This window comes from Lissotriton helveticus, chromosome 12, assembly GCF_964261635.1.
Source record: "Lissotriton helveticus chromosome 12, aLisHel1.1, whole genome shotgun sequence".
Taxonomy (NCBI): Eukaryota; Metazoa; Chordata; class Amphibia; order Caudata; family Salamandridae; genus Lissotriton; species Lissotriton helveticus.
In genome coordinates, this window is record NC_136073.1 from 213,151,582 (window position 1) to 213,178,752 (window position 27,171).

General features: G+C 45.6%; 1 protein-coding gene across 6 annotated transcripts in view; it reads left to right on the forward strand.

Annotated features, from left to right (window-relative positions):
- Positions 1-22,785: 22,785 nt before the first annotated feature.
- MEAK7 (MTOR associated protein MEAK7) overlaps positions 22,786-27,171 on the forward strand; it is a 254,710-nt gene continuing 250,324 nt past the window's right edge. For 5 of the 6 annotated variants that reach the window (XR_013603851.1, XM_078671083.1, XM_078671085.1 and 2 more), the window contains exon 1: positions 22,802-22,932. Coding sequence is in view for 1 of the 6 variants with exons in the window: in XM_078671081.1 (XP_078527207.1) it covers positions 22,849-22,932 (84 nt within the window). In the remaining 5 variants the exon portion in view is untranslated. Of the gene's footprint in view, positions 22,933-27,171 lie in introns of all 6 variants that reach the window. The other variant, XM_078671081.1, reaches the window with a different exon arrangement.

The following is a 27,171-nucleotide window of genomic DNA, read 5'->3' on the forward strand; positions in this document are numbered from 1 at the left end:
ACACCACAGAACATACAGTCCTGTCTATGCAAAGTACCCATTAAACGGGAACAAATTCCATTCTGATTAGCACAAAAAATCACTCAAATAGAGGCAGTATTTCCGGATACTACACCTACTGAGAAACACAGAATTCTGACTATCTGCCTTCCAATGGGGATCGCACCACATGTGGAGGACTGTGACACTTGGGGTACAGTCTTTGCTTCCATTTACACAAAAACACATGGTGTTCCGTCCATGGCGGTAATACCAGAGGTGCTAAAACAGATTCAAAATGAATACGATCCAGAACCTGCTTTAACTCTGGGTATGAAACTACTGAAAGACTTCAAGCAGGTCTCGGCAATATTACTAGCCAACATAAAAGGGGAAGCAGCAACTGTGGCGATCCGCCAAAGACTGAAAGAAACAGATATAGCAGAACAACCATTTGAACTTGCCAGAATCATAGAAAAATCCTATGAAGAACTAGGAAGAGATAGTTTGGGTGGAAAACCATTGAAACCCCAACTAACTGAAAATCCTGAAAAGGTATTTATTAAAAATAATCTAAACACTCCAAAAAAGAGCTGGGATGGAAATAAACAATCCACTCCCAAAGAAAAAAGATTCCAGTCTAGAGGAAGGTCTTCTCGGCGGAGAGAAAAATCTCCGGACCAAGGACACAAGTCTCCCCAGAGGGAGCCCTCTGAGAAAAAATACAACCTTAGAAATAGAGATAATTTGAAGAAACCTGATAGATATCAAGATATTGATACACGTCCATCTCGATCTTTTCAGACTTCCTCGCAGAAATCGGAAAGAAGAGGACGGTCAGAACACAGGGAAGAGCACGTCAACTCCAAAGACAAGGAACCTGCTCATCAAAATAAAAAGTTCCATTTTCCAAAGAAGAAGGTAGCCAGTATTAAAGTAATCAAACATGCCGAGGATACTGAGGACACAGCTGAAAAACGGAGAGTGGGCTCAGACAATGCTAGACAGCGCAGCAGAAGTGAGCATAGCTCGCAAGATCCTGATGAGTCATCTGGAGACAGTGGACACGAATGAATACATTCAGGTGGAAACTGCAGATACCAGAGTTAGCAAACCTCATAAAATATATGAAATAACATTACGTATAGAGGGAGATAAGACTAGGAAAATAAGGGGTCTATTTTGGGATAACCTCTCCAAAGGCTATGACATCCTTTTAGCTGAAAAAGACTGGCCACCAGAGTTTGTCAGGGAGTGCCCTCATGGCGAAGAAATGAATATGCCTGCCTTCTCAAATCACATTCCAATACATAGAAAATATACACTTGCAAGAAAGTGGGCAGTAGCCCAAGCTCCTGCATTATATAAAAATCACGTAGGTTGGGATGAGGACTCACCTCCTCACAAAATCCAGTTAAAATCTCAACCAACTGCACAAAGGCAGTACCCAATTAAGCAAGAAGCTAAAAAACAGGTCAGGGAGATCTTAGATCAACTTGAATACCAGGGGGTGATTGAAACTTGCACCTCACTAATGAACAATCCTTTGTTTCCTGTCTCCAAGCCAAACAATTCATATCGTCTAGTTTTGGACTACAGACACCTAAACTCATGTTGCAAAACTTTTGCAGTACAAAACTCACACAGTGCAGCACTAATGAATAGCATAGTGCGCAAAAAATACAAAACAACATTAGACATCTCCAATGAATTCTTTTGTCAAAATATAGCACCAGAAAGCAGATATTTGACCGCTTTCTCAATAAATGGCTCACAGAAAAAATTTCTGTCGTTTGCCACAGGGGCTCAAGAACAGCCCAGGATTATTCTCAGCGAGAGTAACAGAGTTACTACAAATATATGATGATGAGGCATTATCTTATGTCGATGACATCTATCTAACAGATGATGACTTGGATACTCACTTGAAAAGAGTGAACACCATAATACTTGGGTTCGCAGCAGAGGGTTACAAATTCAACTTCAAAAAGTCAAGAATTGCCCATCTAACTGTCCTGTTTTTAGGATATGAATTATCAAGTGAAGGCAAAAGCCTGGCTGACAATTTCTTAGAGAAATGCGCTGTAATCCAAGCACCAAGAACGCTGAAAAACTTACAATCAATTCTAGGTTTCCTGAATTTCGGAAGAACTTATATTCTAAATTATGCAGAGAGAGTTAAACCTCTCTATGACCTAATAAGACCAGATTTTAAAACGATCAACTGGACTCAAAAACACACAGAAATTTTGAGATCTTTACAAACAGACATGTTAGTTAAAACAAAACTGCAAACACGCGATAACACACGCAACCTTGTGATTCGAGTCATCCCAGGAAGATGCGGATTCACATACCTAACCTCTAATGAGGGAGAAACAGTACCAATAGCATACAAATCACATTTGTACACAGTAGCTGAAAAAACACTCAGCATTAAGGAAAACATTGTTCATGCGGTTCAAACAGCTATAGCAAGAAAAAGAGACCAAGCTGACGGCAGACGGATTACAGTCAGGACAGCAGAATCAGCCTTTGAGGCATTAACAAGTCCATGTAATTTACCTACTATGGCATTAAATCCAAAATGGATACAATGGGAAAATTCTCTTGCTACAGACAGAGTGAAATACTATTTTGACCCGGCGTACGATAACGGGAAAAAAGCTTTTTATCTCGCCTCCGTCAAAATTTACCATCGGGCTGTTTGTCGAGCGCGGGCAGCTTACTACGCTGCTGAATTCGCTAACAGCTCCAACCCCTCCAAAACCATCTTTAAAGTGATGAAGGATCTTCTAGCAAAGCGAGCCTGTATTCCGACGACTGGCTCGACTGATCACTGTGAGGCTCTTGCTTTGTTTTTTCTGGATAAGGTCCAAAACATCTATAAGACGTTCCCTTATACAGGGCCTCCAGTTGAGTCTCCGATCAACATCCATGGAGACACCTCTTTGCACGTGCTGCCCCCACTGACATCTGAGGGGTTTGACCTCCTGGCTCAGCAGGTTAAATCGGGGTCCCCCCGCTGATCCGCTTAGACCGACTCTTTTTAGAGATCGGTCGTTCGTGGGCCGGGCCGTGGTACACTCCTTGATTAATATCTCGTTGGAGTCAGGCACGGTACCCGCTAGCTGGAAGCGGGCGGTGGTTTCTCCCATTCTGAAGAAACCTTCCCTGGATCCAGAGAAACCTGAAAATTACCGGCCTATCTCCTTGCTCCCGTGGCCGACCAAAGTATTGGAGGCCCATGTCAACAAAGTTCTTTCAGCTCACCTCATCCATGCTAACATCTTGGATCCCACCCAGAACGGGTTCCGTGCTGGGCTGAACATCTTCGCATGGTGATGGATGCGGGGAAGACAGCGGCGCTCGTGTTATTAGATCTGAGCGCCGCGTTTGATACTGTCTCGCATCCCATCCTATTGCATCGCCTGGAGGAGATTGGGCTGAGTGGTCTGGCCCTCCAGTTGTTCCGGTCCTTCTTAGACGATCGTTTCTTTAGCGTTGCTATCCCACCGTTCCAGTCCCAATTCCATCCTCTGAAACAGGGGGTGCCGCAAGGCTCCTCGCTGAGTCCCACGTTGTTCAATCTTTACGTGAGACCGCTGGCTGAGGTCGTCAAGCAATGGGGCATGACCATGGTCTCATATGCCGACGATACTCAGCTAGCGGTTACGATCAGCGGGGATGCGGACCGGGATGCCCCCAGGTTTCAGAGTGTACTTAGGGCGGTGGCAAGCTGGATGAAGAACAACTGTCTCCAGCTCAACGCAAAGAAAACGGAGATCATGATCGTCGGTAGGAGGTCGGAACTATGGGGAGACAGATGGTGGCCAGCGGAACTGGGGCCGGCCCCCATTCCGGTCACAGAGTTGAAGAACCTCGGAGTATGGATGGATCCCTCCCTCAGCTTCGTGGGCCATACGAAGAGAACTGCGACCTGTTGCTTTGGCATACTACGGTCGCTGCGTCCCGTCTTGAAGTTCTTTGACCATCGCACCAGGCAGCTGATAGTCCAGGCCACAGTGTTATCTCGCCTGGACTATGCCAGCTCGCTTCTGGTCGGGGCTAATGTGGCGGAGGTTACCCGCCTCCAACGCGTTCAGAATGCCGCGGCGAGAGCCATTGTTGGCTTACCCCGAACCTGTTCCGTCTCCGGCATCTTGAGATCACTGCATTGGCTGCCTATCAGGCCAAGAATCCAGTTTAAAGTGCTGTGTCTGGCGTTCAAGATTTTGAGGGGTGGGAGTCCTCAAATTCTCGCGAACCTTTTGTCCTGGTATGTGCCTGCCCGGTCTCTTAGATCTTTGGGTCAAGCTCTTACAGTGATCCCCCGATACAGGCTGTGTCGGGTAGGTGGCCGCTCTTTCCAGGTCAGAGCGGCTGAGCTTTGGAATTCTCTTCCTGTTGAGATGCGATTGCTTGCTGATCTTCTAGCTTTTCGTAAAGCTTTAAAAACTTTTTTGTTTGAATAATTTGCCTTTGTCTTCTTAATTGTTATGTTCCCTGTAGGTGTTGCTTATTACTTGCCATGCGCCAGGACGCCCCTTAGCTGGGGCAGCTGTGCGCAGTACAAAAGTCCGTAACATAACATAACATAACAAATGAAAAAATTAAAAAATCTTGAATATGAAAGAGAATACCCTCTGCCTAGCGATATTCTGCCCATACAACTTTACGCCTGCGTAATATACACAAACTGTTATGCAGAACCCTCAGTTTGGGGAAAACAAGCCTACAACACCACATGCGAGATTGTAAAAGACGTGTGGCGCGGAGGTAAATTGAGACCTCTGTTTACAAAAACACACTCAGTGGAAAATAATTCAGAACAACAGACTGAAATAATAGCATTAAAAATGGCGCTAGATAATGCCGATCGCGAATTCCCGACACTAATAGTGTGCGATTCGTATTACTGCGTCAAATCATACAATAATGATTTACAGAAATGGATTCAAAACGGTTACAAAGATGACACAGGTGCCACAATCAAGCGAAAATCGCTTTGGGAACAAGTAGTTCTTTTACAGAAAGAACTACCAAAAACTCACGTGATACACTCACTGAGTCATCAGCGTGATGGCGTTCACGCTGCAGGGAATTTATTGGCTGAGACAGCCACAGCGGAAGCAACTAAATCGGCTTCCATAGCTACAAAAAAGCGTTCAGGAAAAAACATTGACGGGGAAACAATGCTGGCGGTGAAAACTTCATCAAAAGGCGACCGCTCAGCGCTACCCATCAACTATCCACTCAATTATACATACATAATCGATGCGAACTCCGTTCCTTTTGCTCAAATCCCTGGAGTGGGGGATAGGGAAATTCCAAACAGGAACAGGAGAGGCTTCTTAATACAAGAAGCACATTTGGGATTAGGTTTAAGGCATCAGACAATCAAAGAATCTTTGACAGAATTAAAATCAGAATACTGGTGGCCGGGGATGAGCGTGGATAATCACAAATTTGCAAAGAATTGTGAAAACTGCAACAGAGATCGCAGTGGCGAACCGGCCGAGGTAGTGCCAGAACACATAATAGAAAGTATAAAGCAATCTATTTGCATGATTAAACAAGAAACATGCGTCCCAATGTATATTATTTAAGACTAAAATTCACTTAAAATGCAGACCCCAGGTCTCGGCTGACGTCTGAACTGTTATACTAAGATTTGCGAGTCTATAATGGCATATACACAAGGGGCATGCTACATTCTGGCCATTTTCCTGCTCTTAGCTCTCGAGCTTATGAGGGGGCATGGCCAGCATGGGCATTGCATTGCGGGACTCTTGTCACTTCCTTCCTGAGGGAAACGGGATGGTGTAAAGAAAAAACCAAGGCATAGAGCAATCTATAACGGCAAAGGTATTAGGTTCGGGAGCTGGGTGGGTCAAACATTTAATAAGTGTCCAACGTAGTCTTAATAATCTGCCAAGAAATTCTCTAAGAGGTCTCAGTCCGTACGAACTATTGTTTGGGACCTCGACAGTCAAACTTCAGTGGTTAAAGAAAAATGCTTTGATATCAAAGATCGTTTGGCTATTTTACAGGACTTAAACGAAAAAAGAAAAGACCTGAGCAACATAAAGTTGAAGCAACAGACAATAGCCACTGAAGAGAAACCACCTGTCCCAGCAAGGCCTGTCTGGATTCCAAAAATCGGGGATCTGGTCAGAGAGAAGATCGCGGTAAAGAAGGAATTTGGGCCTTCTTACAGAAAAGCAGTACCTGTCTTGTCTGTCAACGGGACAAGATCAGTGGTGTTACCGCCCCTTGCTGGTAAAAAGGAGAACCGAGTTGTATCCATCGACCTGGTTAAACCACAATCATGTGGCCAATAATAAGTAGTAGGCCAAGTGGTCTCCCAAGAAGTAGTAGAACACCAAAGTTTGCTACAAATACAGAGGTTCAAACTGAGAGACTAATCACAATTGACAAACCTACAGTGAATGAACAAGGTCTATGCAACAAAGCCATGGAACTTAAACCTCTTGAAACCCAAATCAAAATCTTACATCAAGAAACACCAGTCTACAATGATGTAACAGCAGACTATGCTAATGCAACAAAGAAAATTCCAAAAACAAAAAGAAATCCAGAAGCAATTGAAACAATTGACAGAACTGCATCAGGCTACTTCATCAACTTCGATGATTTTTCTGAGTGAACCTGAGGAACAACCAACAACAAAAACTTTTAAAGACAAAGCAAAAGAACTCTTTCATCAACTACAAGAAACCTATCTGATTTCTCCATGGATTGAACTTTGGGTGGCACTAGGTGTATTCATCCTCATACTTTGGCTCATCGTGGTACTATGCTTGGGACATTTCATTGAGGGAAAATATGTTACAATGGACACAGCAAGTCAGAATATCAACTTGGTCCTGAAACCACACAAGTCTTCACACATCGAGAAAAGAGAACTTTCTTCAGTAAACTTCACAGCCAATCCTATACCCGGTGGGGTAGCGTGGGACAAAACTGATTACGAAATCTATGGTCCGGTCGAGCTCCTGAAGTATCCTCATCAATTCAAGATTTCATTGAGTGACTTTGTAAAACCAAGCACATTCGCTGATGATTGGGACTTTGACAGTATTAATGATATGATGTCAGATCTAGTGATGTCAGCTAAATTTACAGGACATGATTATTTACAGGGTTCATCTAATTATGACCAGATGTATTGTTATAACCACTATGGTAACCATTATCTCCATAGATCAGCTCAACCTAGAAATGTTTTAAATTATAACCAATGGGAACATTGTGCAACTCCACCAAAAGGAAGTTCAAAAACATTTTATGAAAAATGTTCATACTTCTCGGGGTTTAACACAAGTGATGCAGAAACGTTTTATTTTAAACTGTTAAATAAGACAGGAATGAAAAACATGCTTACAAACACAAAATTAATCTATTCAGAGACATTTTTTGAAAAAATTAAAACATTTGGTTTCGATTTCTGGAACAATAATATTGAAACAAAAACGATCTGGGGTACAAAAGATTGGCAAGAGCAAGGTATAGAATCATTATTTAGAGCCTGCATGATCCCAGAACAAATTATATTTTTGAATGATACAATTCAACAGACAACCTGTCTTGGCCTAGCCAAAATTAAAGACTTAAACAAACCGTCTATTCCAAAACCAACACCCGACAGTAATAGCACTACAGATGTTGAGATAGACGTATCCCATATTTTGAACCAAAACAGAACACATCCTGATTGGAAAAAATGGTTGATCTGGCCCACAGACACGAATAACTGTCAAGATAGATTCCTGAACAAAAAACAGGGGTTCACATTGACCAAGGCAGACCCTAGATACTCCCAGAGACAACATCCAGGGATAATAACTACTTACAGTGTAGGGAAACTCTGCCTTGAATGGCTACAGACATCCACACTGGTTGAAATTAAGCAACACTTGACTTTACTTAAAGAAGGTGCTGACTTGCGTGATTTCATTAAGGGACCACGCAAACAGCGTCAAAAACGTTTCATAGCGGCCTCTATATATGCAGCTTACAACGAAGCTCGGAAAGTAGCTCAAATTAAGACAGCAGAAAAATACGGGAAATTGACCGTGTTAATTTGGAAAAATCGCTTTCTGTTATAGACAATGGGTTAATGACTCTGTCTTCCAGAATATATTCACTGGACAGTATTGTATCATCTGCAATCGATATAATAGAGCAAGACTTACTGATGTTACAACACGGTCAGTCACAACTGCGTTCTATTGTACAGCTTGGCTGGACGTTACAAAATCTGCGTTCAGGCTACGTGCCTTGGCGTCTAATCAACACAACGTCACTATTCACTATCTTTAACCTTACTGATACACAAATCAGCTTGGCACAAAAGGGTGCAGAGTATACAATTCTGAGCATTGAAAAACGTGAGAGATTACCATTGACAATGTCAGAACGACCTGTCATTGAATGGATAATACATGGGATTATAACTATTCCGATAACGACTTTCCAGTTTCGATACTGCCAAAAATATATACAGGCAGGCCAGTATGAAAGGTTGGGTAAAGGATACATTAAGTCAACATGGAACTTACCTTATACACACACATGTTATAGTAATACAGGACAGAGTGTATTTCTTAGTGGTAAGAATTGTGAAAAATCACTAAGTGGTATACTTCTGTGTCAGGGTATAAGTTTACATGGGGCCTGTGAGGGGACTTTAAATAACCTTTCATGTCACCAGTTCGGCACACCTGCAACAAAAATAGAACCATTCTTTAAAAGACTTTCTAACGGGAGTTACATTCTAATTGTAGATCACAGATGTTGTGGCTTACTGCCAGGAAAACCATATCTAGTAAGCGTGACTTCCATGGTCATTTGCTGTGAGCGAGTATTGTTCCGGAATGACACACCAGACAGGGAGGGAAAAATTTGGCCCAGTTTGAAAATCTCTTCTATTCGAATTGATACTTTAAGCAGAATGAAGACTGTGCTCCTACAGACGCCAGTTCGCTTGACGTCATCAAAAGAAACGTATGATCTCCAAGTTGCAAGTACAACAGGAGAGATACATGCATTGTTATCAACAAATTGCCCCCTACACTTCGCAGAAATGCTAAACGAAATCTTAAACATTTCTGATACAAGTGGTATCGCGAGTGTATTTAAGACCGTTTTTTCGGGACTGTTAACCCCATTCCTGTTAATACCCAGTCCTGGGTATTTTTCCAAACTTCGTCCATTCCATCCTTGGCGGACTTCCTCTCCTGTTGGGACTCGTAACAGGCATCCTATTTTTACTACTCTTGCTTCGTTATCGCAAGCCATGTCACAGACAAGACTCCAGCAACAATGGAAGAGACGATCCTAGCTATACGCTACCGGGACCGCATAACTAAAGTCCTTGGATTAGCCCGGCTAAGATATCTAAATATGACCTGGTTTCTTTCGTTCAGACCCATATGGCAGAATTGTGTCTTACCTGTATTGAGATGCATGCTATGCGGCGAAGAATGCGTGTTGGACACCTGTCTTACACTACAATCAGAAGTACCATTGGATGCAGATACTTTGTTGGGTCCAGTAAAGGCTCATGCATTGTGCTGTCCCCAGCGGTTACCTATCCTGATGACGGCATTCGTGGAGACTTCACCACTACGATTGAAGGGTAGTGAAGTACAGGATGAAAGCAGCATCAACCAGGTACGGCCTTCTGTAAGCAATGCTGATCAAAACATCACTGAAAGCGCACATGCGCACGACTGCATGGTAGCAACATTTTCCAACTTGGTAGAACTTTCACCAGAAGCGGTAGACTGTTTTTTCGAGAGTCTGTCTGAAATGATGTTTTCACCAGAACAGAGAGAATGACTTTAAGCAAGATTGCACACAGCGTTCCCTGAACTCTGAATTTGGCCTTCGGTTTTGAAAACAAAGCTACTGACAATTTTTTTCCTTCTTCCCCTGAAAACAAAAACTTTTTCCCAAACTCAAAATATTTACCTGTTGGCACTTATCTTCTGCTTAAAGTAAAACTATTCCTAGAGAACAGAACCTCTATTTTTAGGAACTCTAGAGACAATACATTACCTCAGCCTCTTGCGTATTTACAAATAATTGTATTTATATGTGATGAGATGGTCTCGCACTTTTTCTTCTGTATTAAGAGCCATTTCATGTGTAGTTTTCGCAAATCATTCATGCTGAGATAAATTGTGCATCCCTTTTTTGAATGATTACACTGCTTGAATGCATACAGTACCTATGCTCATTTTTCGTGTATCTCGAATATGCCTATTTTCAAATGCAAACAATGTATTTTGGGGTGGTTCGGTATACACATGCACTATTAGTTATGTTTACTATTGATTAGGTTAGTAAATATGGACATGAATTCGTGGAGTGGGTGTAGTATGTTTATCTAGGGACCTGTATCGATACTCCTATTTCTGACCCTTGTCCGGTTATTATTCACTAATGTCCATACAACGGCACAGAAACCCGTTCTCAGATTAAGTCATAGCGCATGCTGTCACATTGAGCAAGCACTATTCCTCCAGCCCCCTAGAAAGCACACCGAGTTCTCTAAACAAACCAAGCCTCCAGCAAACCTGGGAAATCCCCGCTGCTATTGTTTTGATTTCGTTCGAGAACTCCTGTAAAGAATGTAAGAACGACCAGTTCTTAATGACATCTTTTATTGACGTCTTATGTCCATCCTTACGTCAAACCCGGCACCTTTCAGGTATAAATATACCGACGCTGCCCTAAGCAACGACACGGTGGTGATGAGCTTGGAGCAGCGACTACTTGCCGGAGAGCCCAGCTGATGCGAGAAGCCCACGGACGCTGCCCCTCCCTCTTTGACGCGCTGAGGAAAGACGCTGTCTTTTCTCTTGCCGAGAAATCCAGCCTCCAGCGTCTCTAGCCCACCTTCACGGGTGACTGGGATATCGAGTCCTGAGACAGAGATACCAGCCCTCCTACCTTCTAAATCCCAGGTACTGAACTGACTAACCCCTTAAAGAGAATTCTTGAGTCAGATTCTTGGCAAAACAAACTTAACTTAAACTGCTACTTATTTACTCCCTCCCACGTATTAGGCTTAGGTCAGGTACACCGGGGTAGGCGTAGTTAGAAGCACCAGTTGAGTACGATTAGTCAATGTACATATGTATGTATATCTTTTATCCATTTTAAAGTATCATATGGCTAAGAAACCATATCAATGCTTTTACAGTATTATTTTATAATCCTGCTTTTACTGTATGCACTTTACTTAACCTTAAGTATTGCAACTGTAGCGATTCATTTCTCTTGTATGAGAAAAAGAGACTGATTAATAAATAACACCTTTTATTGAACACGCCCATCTCTTCTTTCTCTACAATCTGGTGGAACTAAGTATGCACGTACTGACTGAGTAAAATAGTTGTCTTTTGTTTTCACACGACTCTGGAGATATACTCTTTTTTTTTTTTTTTTTTTAAACCTTTATTTACGGAAAAGTGTACACCGCTATTCAGCCGAAAATCCCGGGGGCACGGCAGCTCGTTAAAGGCACAATATCAAGGCACACATCAATCAAAATTCCGGATATGCGAGGTTTAATTTTACTGTTTCGAGCAGGATGACAACAAAAATGTAAAAAGTTGCAATATAGCTTAAAGAAAAATAGGGATCAGGTGTCAAACCACAGGTCACGTCTATGGGACAGGCAGGCAAAACAAAAAAGTCCAATAAAGAAGACATGGGCACTACATCAGGGAATCAGGATACAGCAGCATACAATTACGATGAGTACGAGTATACGTCCACCCAGTTCCACCCACAATATAACAACAACGGAGACACATATCACGACAATACAATGGAGACTCAGCGATCATCACAATAAACAGATCCCAAACCCAGAAAAAGAGAAAAAGTGAAAGGAAAACCGAAAAAGCAAGGAAAAAGGCCATAGGAACAAAAAGGAAAAAACAATAAACCCCTCCCCCAACCCTCCACCCCGCACCTCTGCTAATGGCTACGGCCTACCCCCCCTTGCAGTGTGCCTGTCGCCCAGCACCTAAACCCGAAATATAGCAGAAAGAGGAAATATAGAAAGAAGGAGAAATATAAGAGAAGAAAAAAGTTGAGGGGTCCCCAGCTCGGGCCCCCGGCCCCCCCCCCCCACACACCGCCGCACAACAATTCAATTACCCCAGTGCCGCTGCCAAGATGCCGAAGGCTACAAAATATAGCAGGATAGAGGGTACTCCTTCAGTTCCACAAGTAACAGAATTAAGACGAGAGCCCCCCGTGCAGCAATCAAAGGAAACAGATAGCCATCATAGAGCCCAGAACCACCCAATCGTAATATAGCCATATCACAGTACATTTGATGCAGGAGCAGTCAAGCAGGATATCGAAAATAATGCAAACAAGTAAGGTCGAAGAAAGCCAGGGAAGCTTGCGATACACCAGGATATAACACATTCGAAAGTCATCACAACCCAACTGGCAGCCTCAGAGCAAATAAACAAAGTACCGTCCCAAAAAAAGGGGTAGTCATGGCGTTGTGTAAGGAGTGGATGACGAGAACAGCCACCGATGAAAGGACATGGCACGAGACTCCAAGACATGCACATCCCATGGATTTTCCGACAGTCCAGGCACCCAAGGAAGCCGATGCCAATGGGGCGAGTCGTAGTGGGACAAAAAGGGGAAACTCTCAACGAGCGGAATCTCACATCTCGGCCACAAGGAAAATCACGGCAACACTCCATAGCAATGTCTCCACCAATACCTTCTGAGGGGACAACAGAAGCGAAGTCTCCAAAGACGATACCAAGATCAGGCTTTCCCTCAGTACAGACGTGTTGAGGTTAGAGCACAATGGCCATCCAGTCCGAGTTGTAAACCACCAGCACACAAAAGGGGGGGGGGGCGTCCGATCACCGCTCCCCAATCCTCAGCTTGCGCCACCATCACCCCGGGCAGGCACGGCTCAATGAAGGCAACCGCACAGGCTGGGACCACCAGCAGATATGCCGCACGGGTGTATACCAGAGCAGCCAACCCAAGATGCAAGAAAAGGGGGGCCCAACACCAGTTTCTCCACGCCGCACACAGGGTGGGAGCCATCTCCAGTCCCCCGCAGGAAGTCATATATGCGCCCCCCTAGGTCTCAAAGCGCCATCAGGCTGCTGCGAATCAGTCGGCTCCTGTCCCCTAGAGTGCGAAATATAGTTAACTGTACGCGGGTTGCACACAGCCATGGCAGGGAGACAAAGAGCAATGGCGTAGTTTCCTGGTCGACAAAGCAACCAGCGAGAGGGGGGGGCATGACTGGCATGGAGCCGCGGAGTAACACGGGGAGACACCAGGCACAATAGGGCGGGAATCGAGTGCTCATTTCAGCGGCGGGTGGACATCCGTAACAGTCGACCGGCACCTTCCGGGTCTGAGTGGCCGCTGTTGTTCGATTCACAGCCGGCAGCCGCAGTACGCAGGGTCGCGGTTCCGGGGCTCTCGCAGGCCATCGTACTCAGGAGGGCATATCTTCGTCCTCAGGGCTCGGAGATCCGCCGGAGTCGCACACGGAGAGGCAGCACCCTTTCCGACATTCGGGATCCCGGCAGCAGCGCGGCATGGACGGCAGAATCCGGCGGTAGGGGAAGAAGGTCGATGGAGCCGGGAGCCCGGGCGACCATCTTGGCCGCCGGCCTGGAGATATACTCTTGATTAGGGAGAGCAAAGTTGTCATGTTCTATGGTTGTCAGAAACTAAATCCCTTCTTGTCTATCCAGGGAGGTTAAACTCCTCCTCGCCTATGAACTCTGAGCTAGCTGGCACACAAAACTTAAGTCTAATATCGACAGTAGAAGACCTAGTTAACCTCTGTCCTACATCTATACTATTGAAGATATTATTCCAATGCGCAGAGCCTATTGGGATAATAGGAACTACACTACAGGGCGCTCTGATTCAGTGGACGACTTGATGGGTCAGGCTTTGTTTTAGGCCATTTCCCCTTTAAAGCGCCACTTGTCTGAATACGCCACTCAGCAAGGCTGGTTGCCTAAGTCTTCTGGGCGCGCTAAAAAATCTCCTAAAAATCCACATCATTCTGATTTTGCAAAACTGGCCAAGAGTCTTTCTTCTGCGCCTCCTTCCACTAAGGCCTCCAAGTCTGGGCGTTTGTCCCCCGTCTCTCCTTCTGGTGATGAGTCTTCGTCTTCGTCCTCCACTGGTCCTGCGAACCCTCCTCCATCAAAAAAGGCACGTAAGGAGCATTTTGTTGATGCTCCTTCTACTCCACAGTTTCTGACTTTTGAGCCGTCAGACATTATTCACCCGAATTCTTCTTCCTGGCTGCCCTCTCCTGAGGTGGCGGAATATATTCAGTCTCATATCTGCCAGCCCTTTGAGAAGGATGTGCGGGCCCGTTTGCGTTCGGAGCGTCCACGTCCGGATCTCTCTGACAAATTGGCTGAGACTCCAGAGGTTGATCCCACCATGGTGACCTACATGAAGAAGTACTCCAAGGACCCCAAAAAGGGTTTGGACAGGTCCTGGGGTTCCTGCCAGGACAAAATGTTGGACCTTCTGGGTCCCCTGGCTAAAATCCTTGACTTGGGCTTTCGGGCCAAAGAATCTGGCACGCTCATTGACCCGGATGAGTTGGTAGGTTGGTCGCAGAGGGCCATCTGTATGTTCGGGAATGCTAACTGTGCTCTTTCTTGTGAGCCTCGTCGCTCCATTTTGCTCAAACTAGACCCAAAGCTCACAGATTTGGTTCCTTCCGAGTCTGGGCCCTTGGCTTGTCTTTAATAGAATTGAAAATTCTTGGCACGAATGTTAGCAAATTTTTAATTCTATGTCAGGACAGGAGGCTCCGATTATGCTTTTCTCATTTCTTTATAAGGAAATGCTCAGCAGCCAATTATAGTAACAAAAAAACTACATTACCCATGAACACCAGGGTATAACCATAGAGTATACAGTATAAAAGGTCACAATGCTAGTCCTTCTTCCTCTTTCTTTGCTGCTCCGCAGCCAGTTAAGTTGCTTTTTTCAGTATTTGCATGTCTTTACTGTAATTGCGTTGCTAAACTGTGTTATTCACTTGCTTTGTAAGATTTACCTTTGGCGCTTGCAGTGCGTTGTGTTTGCGTTTCGTTGGAGCGCTCCGGCTCCGGTTGCCTTCTGCGCCCGCTGCCGTTTTCATTTCACTCTCGGCCCTTTCTTGCGGCGTGTGTTCACGGGAGCGTGTGGTCAACTCCCTGAGACCGGGCGCTTGTGTGCTGCCTTGTTTCTGTGTGTGGAGCGGGAGTAGGGGTTATCGGCTCGTGCAGGGAGCGCGAGCGCTCTCGAGCCGTGTCTTCACAGGCAGCCGTGTCGCGCATGCGCATTGGCATATTTCCGGCTCTGTGACATTCTTCACAGCGCCGGTTAGGAGAAAGTCGTTTTACACGTCAACGCCCACAGCCTGCTTGGAGATTAACCCCGTATGACGCTGGAGTTTTGTGAGAGCTTTGGTAGTTACTTTGGTGCATAGGCTTTGCCTAGAGTGTGTTTCTAGGTGTCAGCAGGCTTTACTCCCTCCACTTTTTACCTCAATTTGAGTCAGGTTGCTGCCTGCTCTATTGGCCTTTTAAATATTAAAAGGAAAGAAAACAAGACGGAGGGCATTGCTGTGGGGAGGGGGGAGGAGAAATGCGACACGGCCGCAGCAGGGGGCGGAGCGGGGAGAGCGGCGATGAGGGAGAGACACGGCCTCGGGCCGTGAATAGTGCGAAGCAGCAGGGGCCTTTGAAGTGAAGCTAAGCTTCACTTCAAAGGTGTGGGAGGAGTGCTGCTGGGGAACAGATGGCGATTTGATGATGTGCACGCGCATTTTAGGTCAATGCGCTTGCGCATTGACCTAAAAGCGCACGGGCACAGCATCAAATCGCCAGTAAATCGCCAGTCTAGGTAAGCCTTGTTTAAGCCCCTATAGTCTCGCTCAATGCGCATGCGCATTGAGAGGCGAGACCTAAAAAGTACGCAAAGGACCCCAAGAAGGGCCTTGACAGGTCTTGGCGCTCTTGCCAAGACAAATTGCTTGACTTGCTTGGTCCTTTGACCAAAATTCTAGATCTTGGATTCCAGGCCAAGGAAGCTTCGGCCCTTGTGGACCCTGATGAATTAATTGAATGGGCGCAGAGGGCTATATGCCAATTGGGGAACACCAATTGTGCTTTATCTTGCGAGAGACGCCGATCTATTCTCTTAAAATTAGACCCTAAACTGGCAGAGCTCTCTACCTCTGAGTCGGGTCCGGAAGCGCAAGGCCTTCTATTTGGCCAGCCTTTTTTGAAACTTTTGAAACCCAAGGGAGCTAGGTCCTTGAATGGGACAGGGGCGGGCTGGACCTTTTATAAATCAGAAAAACCAGAACAAATGCCTGCACCCTCCTTATTTATTGTAACGTTATTAATCAAATGTAGACCAAACCAATGACAATTTACGTTCGGTCAGGTACCTTGATTTGTACCACTCACATTTTATTTTTAGCAAAGTTTCATACATGTATTAGGCAGAAAAACAAATGCACTTTCATATTTGGCTTAATTTACACACATATATATACATTTCATACGAAACAAAGAAAATATATTCACAAATTAGACTACAAAACATCCGAATAACATTTAAACAAAACAAACTACAATTATTATTTTTTCAACCAAAGATCAACTTCATGGTTTATCACAAGACAACGTAAAATGCCCAGGAACAATAAACAATTGTTTTCAAAATCCTAGTGTATACTCAATATACTAGTCTGTCCCCTTTGGTGTAACGTTACAATAAATAAGGAGGGTGCAGGCATTTGTTCTGGTTTTTCTAGCCTTTCTTGAAAGAGCTGACCAAATTTGTTTCCACCTTCAGTGGCATTGACAGGGCGCAGGCTTCATTGCGTCGCGCTATGCGTCCGGTTTTTGCCAAGGCCGGACGACATCGTGGACGCTCGTTCGGCCGAGGTTCACATCAACAGTCCCACAGAGGTAACAACTCTCAGCGTGGAGGAGGCCAAGACTCAGGATTTTCCACCAGAGCAAACTTTTATCCCTCCCGCAAGGGTCGAGGGAACTATGGAAAAGGCCGTTCCGGAGGACAGCAAGGCCATTATCAAGACTCCAACAATTCAGGTGAGCCTGATTCATGCTTGCGATGTGGTTTTGGGGGGCAGAGTACAGTTTTTTCTCAACAACTGGCGCATGATCTCCAGCGATGCATGGGTGCTGGAAACTGTTCAAGGTTTCAAGATAGAGTTTTACCAGCCCCAGCATCAACTCCACCCACCCACTCCTTTAAGTTTTTCCCTTCAAGATCAAGTTTGCCTCTCCGAGGAGATCGACGTTCTTCTCAGGAAAGGGGCGATTCTTCCCTCTGTCCGTCATCCAAGAGGGTTCGTCAGCTCAGTGTTTCTGGTCGAGAAAAAAGGGGGCGGATCGCGCCTTGTTCTCAACCTGAAAGACTTCAACGGAGGGGTCATGTACAGACACTTCAAGATGGAGGGCATCCATCTCTAAGGGATCTCCTTCGCGAGGGAGATTGGATGGTCCGTCTGGATCTCAAGGATGCTTATCTGTCGATTCCAATTTTCAAACCCCATCGTCGGTTCCTCCAGTTTCATTGGAAGGGTGTTTGGTACGAGTATCAGGTTCTCCCGTTCGGCCTCTCGTCAGCACTGTGGTGCTTCACGAAGCTTCTGAGGCCGGTTGTCGAACATCTCCGAGCTCAGGTGTGCGTCTGATTATTTACTTGGACGACATTCTCCTTATGGCGGATTGTCCTCGCAAACTCCTGACTCATCTGGAGTGGTCCATCGATCTTTTACAATCTCTCGGTTTTCTGGTCAACATTCAGAAATCGGTTTTGACACCGACGCAGTCACTAGATTTTCTGGGTTTCAAGATCGACTCTATTGCTTGTCAGCTTCTCTTGCCCAACCAGAAAATTTGTTATATCAAGAGGGAGTTGACCTCCATTATTTCCAGACAGACTGTGTCATTGAGATCGTTGGCACGTGTAGTAGGGCTGTTAGCGTCTTCCATTCAGGCGATCTTTCCGGGTCCTCTGCATTACAGGGCTATGCAGCGTCTGAAGATCCAGCATCTCCGGAAAGGTCTCAGATATAAAGATCAGATTCCTCTATCGGAGGAGGTGAGGTGGGAGATGCAATGGTGGCTAGACCACATGGAGGCCTGGAATGGTCGAGCCCTATTCGGTGCATCGCCGGAACTGGTGATAGAGTCCGATGCCAGTCGCTGGGGTTGGGGAGCCCGGTGCGGTCCTGTCTCGACGGGGGGTCGTTGGTCTCCTAAGGAACTATCTCTCCACATAAATTGTCTGGAACTCCTAGCGGGTTCCTTTGCGATCAAGTGCTTTACTCCCCAGCAGTCCAACTGCTGCATACTCCTCCGTATGGACAACGTGTCTGCAGTACGCTATGTCAACAAGCTGGGCGGCACTCGGTCCAAGGTGCTAGCGGAGATAGCCAAGGATTTATGGCATTCTTGCCTGCAGCGGAAGATCACTGTTATTGCAGAGTATCTTCCCGGTCGCCACAATCAGATTGCGGATTGGCACTCGAGACATCTTCGGGATTTCAGCGACTGGAGGCTTCACCCTCGCGTCTTCCGCTCTCTTCTTCGGAGTTGGGGTCAGTGTCACATAGACCTGTTTGCCTCGCGCCTCAACACACAACTTCTGCTATTTTACAGTAAGTACTGCTTCTTTACGTTCAGATCTGCAAGGTCAATTATTAATTGCTTTACAGAAACCATTTCGCCCTGTAACTCCAGCTACATTAGCGCGCTGGGTAAGATGGCTCATGTCAGAAGCTGGCATTGATGTTTCTGTGTTTGGTGCACATTCTGCACGTGGGGCGATGGCTTCTAAAGCTTTCTCCATGGGTGTCACCCTGTTTGACATTATGAAGGCCGCAGATTGGTTTTATTATAAGCCAATCGATCATATTGCTTCTGTGGTGGTGAATCAGCTTTGAACAAGCATAATCGAAGCCTCCTGTCCTGACATAGAATTCAAAATTTGCAAACATACGTGACAAGAATTTTCAATTCTATTAAGGACAAGGAGGCGAGGATTATCCCACCCATTGTTATTGATTTGCATTGTTATTTTGCTGTAATCTGTATTGATGATGTTGCAAAACTTTTACATCCCTTATTTTTTCCCCCCCTGGTTTGCATTCTTATACTCTTGCACTATATATGTGTATTACGGCTGTATGTCTCTTTTCAGGTTCTGACCCGAAGTAGAGTTTGCCGGTGTCATCCGTCTTCGTTTCCCCTTTTTCCTGGTTTGGGGATCCAGTGTTCTTCTGCTGCCTGCATCCAGCTCGTTTGGACCCCTGCGGCGTGTTTTCTTCTGTTCCTACTGGTCTACGTTGGATTTCCCTATTGCACTTGAACTGTTTCTTCGACAAAGAAAGAGGAAAAAGGACTAGCATTGTGACCTTTTATACTGTATACTCTATGGTTATACCCTGGTGTTCATGGGTAATGTAGTTTTTTTGTTACTATAATTGGCTGCTGAGCATTTCCTTATAAAGAAATGATAAAAGCATAATCCTCGCCTCGTCCTTAATAGAATTGAAAATTCTTGTCACGTATGTTTGCAAATTTTGAATTCTTGTCTATCTTTCACTCATCCTCACACCGTTAAACGCTAAGACCCATAACTTGATAATTGCACCTCAGTGGTTATTACCCACGACGTGCAAACACTTCCCACATAAGCCTAAATCAAATATAACAATCTTATAAGACACACTCACAAGACACTGTGTGCTACTACCTGCGTGGGCAAGCACTTCAACATCCCAAGTAGGCGCTATACAAATACCCTAACACTGAACAATACTTACAATATAACAAGCTAAACTACAAATACGTAACTAAAGCTAATAGCCAAGATAAGCCGAACCATCGCACACCGCATGCGCTCACTTACAATAATACATATAAAAACAACTACTAAGGTAGCAGGCCTGTCAAGTGTCACGCATTAGGCGTGACACTAACGTATTTAGTTCGGTGGTCCGCATCCCCGCACTAAAATTTAACGTCACGCATTTGCGGCGCCTCCTTACCACCACTGTCGTTGCAGAGGAAAAGACAAGCGGGCCGAAATTGCCGTCCAGGCACTTTAGTGTCGTGAGTCGTGACGCATGAGGAAGCAGCGCAAATGGACCTGCAAATGGACCGCGTGCTGCTCTGACAGTAGATTGTGTCATTGGTGTCAAGAGTGCAGTTTTTACTTGAATGGCAATGGCAGGTCAGGATCGTTGCACTAATCTGGTGGCTCTTCATTGCTGCGCTGGCTGCACAATGAGCATTCATTTTTAGCCCAGCTGCTGCGGGCCGTCCGGCACGGCATTCACGTGACGTGGTGGGGTCACGTGAATGCAAACAGTGTATCCATTACTCACCCAGAGTGCGCGGCAGGGCGAGCGGCAGTTAAATTGCTTTAGTTTGCCGCTACCCACCATGCGTCGCCGCAATAATTATATTGGTGCCTCGTTGATCATGGGCACTGGAGTTTACGACGTTGAAATGGGTCGCACAGTCATGGCAGAGGCAGGATCAGTCCGCGATCATTACAATATGATCTGACTGCTTTGGTGCGTGCAACAGAACTCGTTGCGGCCGCGCTGACACAGGTGTGTGAAATTTATAGTATTGCTGGGAATGTTTCTTTGGAGTCAGCCTGATTTTTCTCAGCTGGTGCCCGTTAATGTTGGTTAGATGACAACAGCTGAGCTGATATATCCACGCTGGCCGCCCGGTCAGACTCAGTCATGCGTGGAATCATTGATTGGATTCCTGCAAGGCGCCTCACACCTCCGTCTAACACAGAAAACCTCAGATTCTGGCGAGTCTGTGGTCTTTTACCAAACCAATCCCTGTAAGTGTAGCACGCTCGTATAACTCTGTTGTTTAGCTTTAATATCACCTCACTTTCTGATGCCTGTGGCATCGGCCCCTGCGGCCGGCCCCCGCGGGATCTCCGGTGCGTGCCCCATACCTCTCGGCTGCCTCTCCATCTCTTATTCCAAGCTGATACTCTGCCCCAGACCCCCGGCTGCAGAGCCAGGCGGCTCTGCTGCCTACTCACAGGCGCTTCAGGATATGCCTCCAAGTTCTGTGCACTGCTCCTGTTGCGGATCGGCCCGCTGTTGAGGCTTTACGTGGCTTCCTTTCCCCCTGGCGTTCTGGTTGCCAGGCAGGAGGCTCCAGGCTTGACTCTTGTTGCTCACTAGGCCCCCCTTAATGCCCCTGCTATTCCGACTAAAGCTATTCTACACATCGATGGGCCCTGAGAGACTCTGCCTTCGCTTCCTCTTTATGATACCTCCTGCCAGCATGGGCGGCCGGTACCTGTTAAGATATAATACCTGCTTATTGTCAGAGCAGGCTCCTTTCACTGCACTCATTCCTCCAAAGCCTGGCAGGCTCCTGTAAGTGGATGGCGAGCGGCGTGACTAACTCCAGACAGGATTATTTTTTTACAAGCCTTGCCAGGCCCCCCAGGAAGACATTAGACATTCATTGCTGCGACCCCGGCATGGCCTACGCAATAGCTGTCAGCAGTGAGTACTGAGTTCGCCACTGCAGCTTATAAACTACAGCCCCAGGCAGGATTTTCCTGTTGGTAAGTGGCCTGTTACACTATGGAGCAAGTACTAAAATCAGTGCAGTGATTTTTGTGTTTAAGAAGAGAGCACGCGGCAATAAGGTTGAGATTACAATAAGAAAGGGAATTCATGGCTTGTTGAACTAAGTGCGATAAAGTGTTCCGTAGCCAAACATGATCTGGCAATTTTACATTGTAAAATGCAGTGTTTGTGGCTCTACAAGCAGCAGTAATGATAACAAGTGTAAAATCATGTAAGATGTGGGTATACAATCGTTTTACAATAGGATCAGGTGTTTTGCAGAAGTTTCAAGTTCTTTTCATAGCTTGTCCTTGATCAAATTAGTGTAATTTCTTATGTTTTATCTGTGTCCATGTACTTAATTTGTTGATTTTGCTCGCAGAAAAGTGTCACACTTAAGTGTTATACATTTAGTAGTTGAATGTCGTTCATAAACACCCTGAAACCTTGAAAATGTCACACATAAGCACTCTTAAAACGTGGCAGCTATGCAGTCTGTGTTTCATGTCAGATAGTGCCCTTCCATTTCTGGTGCTTTGCAATAGTTTTAAGATCTTCGTAGAGTTTCTCGTTGCTGAAAGGGCTGTAATTTCTGATATATGTGTTTCCCTCGTCTTCATTGCTTGATTTTTGCTCGCGAGAAAGTGTCACTCATAATTGTTGAATGTCACTCATAATTACACTGATATTACGAAAATGTCACACATAAGCAATCTGAAACCTTGGCAGCTATGAGGTAGTTGAACACCCCATGTAGAAATGGGCAGCGCCATAGGGAGATCAGGCACCCTCTTTTCTACCCATTCTACCGGACTAATACTAAGTGCGTCAGGGAGGGACGTAGTCGCACTTCCTTGTTGTTCCACGAAAGCATTGTCTTTCTCAGGTTATTGTAAACTGCTCACCCCTATGTCTAACTATACAGTATTACTTGTGCTCGATTGCCATTATATCTCCTTAGCTCAGTACTTGAAATCCGCTCGCCTTTGACTGTGTCCTTTCCTTTATGATTGGCTACTGGCACAACTGTGATCAATGCTGCTTCGTCATTGGTGGATCGGGCCGCCGCTCACCGCCTTAGTTACGTTGCCTTTGGAGGACAAGGAGGCGGGCGTTGATGAGGCTGGGGCTCTGTGCCCGCCCCCCAGCAGCCTCGCATGGTGTCCCTTGTGTACTTCCGTGTAGAGGGGTCTACAAGCATACAGTCAGGTACCGGAGCCTGGAAGGGACAGAAAAGGCAGGTAAGCGTATGAAAATCGGAGATGGTTTAGACGCGGTAGGGAGCTAACCGGTAGTGTGCCTAAACTTACGCAGCCAATCGAAGCTAAATAATGGGAAGTATGTCAGTCTTGCGGACAACCCTCAGGTCTCCAAAACAGTTTTTTATTTAATTCTCGAGCCATCCGCTGTGACGTCAACAGGCTTGAGGACCTCACCTGTCTTTTCTGTTTTTTGCATTTGGCATTTTGTAGCATAAAAAAAATAGAGCATTTACCGCGCAGCATTAAAAAAGGCATGTTGTGTAAGCTATTCTCATCTGACATGGTAGGTTGCGACCTTCAGGAGTTTTGAGCCATTCCTATATATAATATTTCTACCATGAATAGTTTGCAGATTTTGCTCTGAAGCATCTGGACGCGGCATACCATGATTTTTTTCGTGAAATTCTAAATTGAAGGTTGATCGAGTTGTGATGCGAGTGAATGGTTGTGCAAGCGGTTTCTTCCCATTAATAGTGCTACACGTTCACAGCAGTCTAGCAAAGGAACAGGCGACCTTCACGGAAATATCAAGCTTTGGCTCCTGGCTAGGGTTGACATCTTACTTAGAAAAAATACTAGTCATTTATTACTTTTTGCTATTCTGCAACAGCCAAGAGAGCTAGTGGGTGACAACGATTTAGTGTTGAATTATCAGAATTCTTTTGTAACGTGGCATTTAACCTTCTGTTTCCTCTAATAATTCTGAAACGATGAAGACAGCGCTCGATTTTTTTTAATAGATTTCTTTACGATTTTGCTGTTTTACGTTTGTGCATGAGAAGGGAAAAAATATCGGATTTTTGTGCTTTTCCAACATTTTTTACCGGTTTGTATTCAAATGCATTCAACACAAACAAGCATTGGAAATGCAATAGGGCTCGCATTAGGAAAGTTTGAGCTATTGGTCTTATAAATAACATTTTTTTTAATTTATGTGTTATTTTTTTAAAATAGCTAAATTAATAGCTTTGTCATTTACAATGCCAATAGTTATAACTTTCGCAAACACCTATAGCATTTGTAATGCAACATGTTGTGTATTTAAGTGACTTAGATGTATTGATTTTACAAATAACAATGGCTTTTAATTTTTTTAAATAATACTTAAATAATTTATTTAATTTGTAATGGCAATAGCTTAAACTTTTGTAAATAAATTTTGTGAAGATTATGTTCAGTGTTTTTTATTGTGACGAAAATCCAAGAACAGAAGTGAAATATTAACATCTTTTTGTGATTTGTAATAAAGCATGAAAGCTTGAAAACAGCTTGAAACATTGAAAGAACATATTTGAACCAGTGATGCTGTTGTTGCGCTGAGTGATGCTGTTGTTGCGCTGAGTGATGTTGTGGTTACGCTGAGTGATGTTGTGGTCTCAATACAATAAGGGGTTTTCCCTCTATAACCCAAAAAGCATCTGGGAACAATATACTTCAATAACAAAAATGATGCTATGGAACCAATAAATACAAATCCTTATTCAAGATAGGTTTATCAATTACCTATCTGACCTAACACAATTCTTCAAAAGTGAATCAATTCAGTTTTCTATATATATCATTTACATCCTGAAACCTTAATAAATCAAAAAAACATTCTTTATACAGTGTGTTTTATTCACTCATATCTTTTTTTGTGTATTTATTCTTTTACTTTACACACTTCTTTTTCATATAAAGATACACTTCTTTTGGGTTCTATAAATCTAAAAATTACAATATATACATATCTATCGCACAGTTTACATAAATCTCTAAAGGAAACATTTTTTAGAAAATGAAAAATTGAAAAAGTGAATATATCCTGGAGTGGCAGCAAGCAAGACTCAAACTGACGTGTCCACCAGTGCACTTATTTTATTTTATAAAACACCTGTGTATGCAATCAATTATCTAATTGGTGCTACCAAATTAGCGAAATAACAACCAAGGTGTATCTATCCTGATGTGTGCCAAAGCCCCCTATCCCATAGGTACTGGTAATACACATACCGATGTGTTGGAAAGCATTTCCAATTGGAACTGGGGATTCGCGACTAATTAGATATATTTTCAGGGTATTGGCCTGTCCACTGTCCTTCTATAAGGCAAAATATACGAAAAAATAAAGAAATGGAAAATTGATAGCCATTGTTCATCTTAAACAGCAACAAATTAAAGGACAGGAAAAACGAGAACAACCAATTGTTATGATCGCGGGCAGATAGACTGAGCCATGTAACAATAAAACTATATTATTTATGATGCTGTGGTTGCGCTGAGTGATGCTGTGGTTGCGCTGAGTGATGCTGTGGTTGAGCTGAGTGATGCTGTGGTTGCGCTGAGTGGTGTGTGCATCGGTGGAGCTTAGTGGGTGCATTGATGGAGCTGTGTGGTGGGTGCATTGGTGGAGCTTAGTTGGAGCATCTGTGGAGCTGTGTCGTGGGTGCCTCGGCGGAGCTGTGTGGTGGGTGCATCGGTGAAGCTGGGTGGTGGGTGCATCTGTGGAGCTGTGTGGTGGGTGCATCTGTGGAGCTGTGTGGTGGGTGCATCGGTGGAGCTGTGTGGTGGGTGCATCGGTGGAGCTGTGTGGTGGGTGCTTCGGTGGAGCTGTGTGGTGGGTGCATCTGTGGAGCTGTGTGGTGGGTGCATCTGTGGAGCTGTGTGGTGGGTGCATCTGTGGAGCTGTGTGGTGGGTGCCTCGGTGGAGCTCTGTGGTGAGTGCATTGGTGGAGCTGTGTGGTGGGTGCCTTGGTGGAGCTGTGTGGTGGGTGCCTCTGTGGAGCTGTGTGGTGGGTGCCTCTGTGGAGCTGTGTGGTGAGTGCATCGGTGGAGCTGTGTGGGTGGAGCTGTGTGGTGGGTGCATCGGTGGAACTGGGTGGTGGGTGTATCGTTGTAGCTGTGTCGGTGGAGCTGTGTGGTGGGTGCCTCGGTGGAGCTGTGTGGTGGGTGCCTCGGTGGAGCTGTGTGGTGGGTGCCTCGGTGGAGCTGTGTGGTGGGTGCATCGGTGGAGCTGTGTGGTGGGTGCATCGGTGGAGCTGTGTAGGTGGAGCTGTGTGGTGGGTGCATCAGTGGAGCTGTGTGGTGGGTGCATCGATGGAGCTGTCGGTGGAGCTGTGTGGTGGGTGCATCGGTGGAGCTGTGTGGTGGGTGCCTTGGTGGAGCTGTGTGGTGGGTGCATTGGTGGAGCTGTGTAGGTGGAGCTGTGTGGTGGGTGCATCGGTGGAGCTTAGTGGGTGCATTGATGGAGCTGTGTGGTGGGTGCATTGGTGGAGCTTAGTTGGAGCTTCGGTGGATCTGTGTGGTGGGTGTATCGGTGGAGCTGTGTGGTGGGTGCCTCGGCGGAGCTGGGTGGTGGGTGCATCGGTGGAGCTGGGTGGTGGGTGCATCTGGAGCTGTGTGGTGGGTGCATCGGTGGAGCTGTGTGGTGGGTGCATCGGTGGAGCTGTGTGGTGGGTGCTTCGGTGGAGCTGTGTGGTGGGTGCTTCGGTGGAGCTTTGTGGTGGGTGCTTCGGTGGAGCTGTGTGGTGGGTGCCTCGGTGGAGCTGTGTGGTGGGTGCCTCGGTGGAGCTGTGTGGTGGGTGCTTCGGTGGAGCTGTGTGGTGGGTGCTTCGGTGGAGCTGTGTGGTGCGTGCATCGGTGGAGCTGTGTGGTGGGTGCATCGGTGGAGCTGTGTCGGTGGAGCTGTGTGGTGGGTGCATCGGTGGAGCTGGGTGGTGGGTGCATCGGTGGAGCTGGGTGGTGGGTGCATCGGTGGAGCTGTGTGGTGGCTGCATCGGTGGAGCTGTGTGGTGGCTGCATCGGTGGAGCTGTGTGGTGGCTGCATCGGTGGAGCTGTGTGGTGGGTGTCGGCGGGGTTCCCGAAAATAATCGCATGTCTTTATTTCGTGCTGTCTAATTCCTTCCCCCTGAATCTAAAGCAAGGCCCAAAAGAAAAGGATTCTGTGCCTGTGTGGTGGGTGCCTGTGTGGTGGGTGCCTCGGTGGAGCTGTGTCGGTGGAGCTGTGTGGTGGCTGCATCGGTGGAGCTGTGTGGTGGTGACATGTATGGTAATAAGTAGCCCCATTCAGTTTAGGTATAGAGACATTAACAACAACTATAGTAAAACATAAGGGTCCCAGACGTATAGTAATCTTGATAGTCTTTATCCCAAAAATGACTTCAATGAAAGCTCCCATCACACGACTTGCCGACACGTGTTTAGTCTTAAAGAGACTTTTTCAAGGCAAAGGAAATATG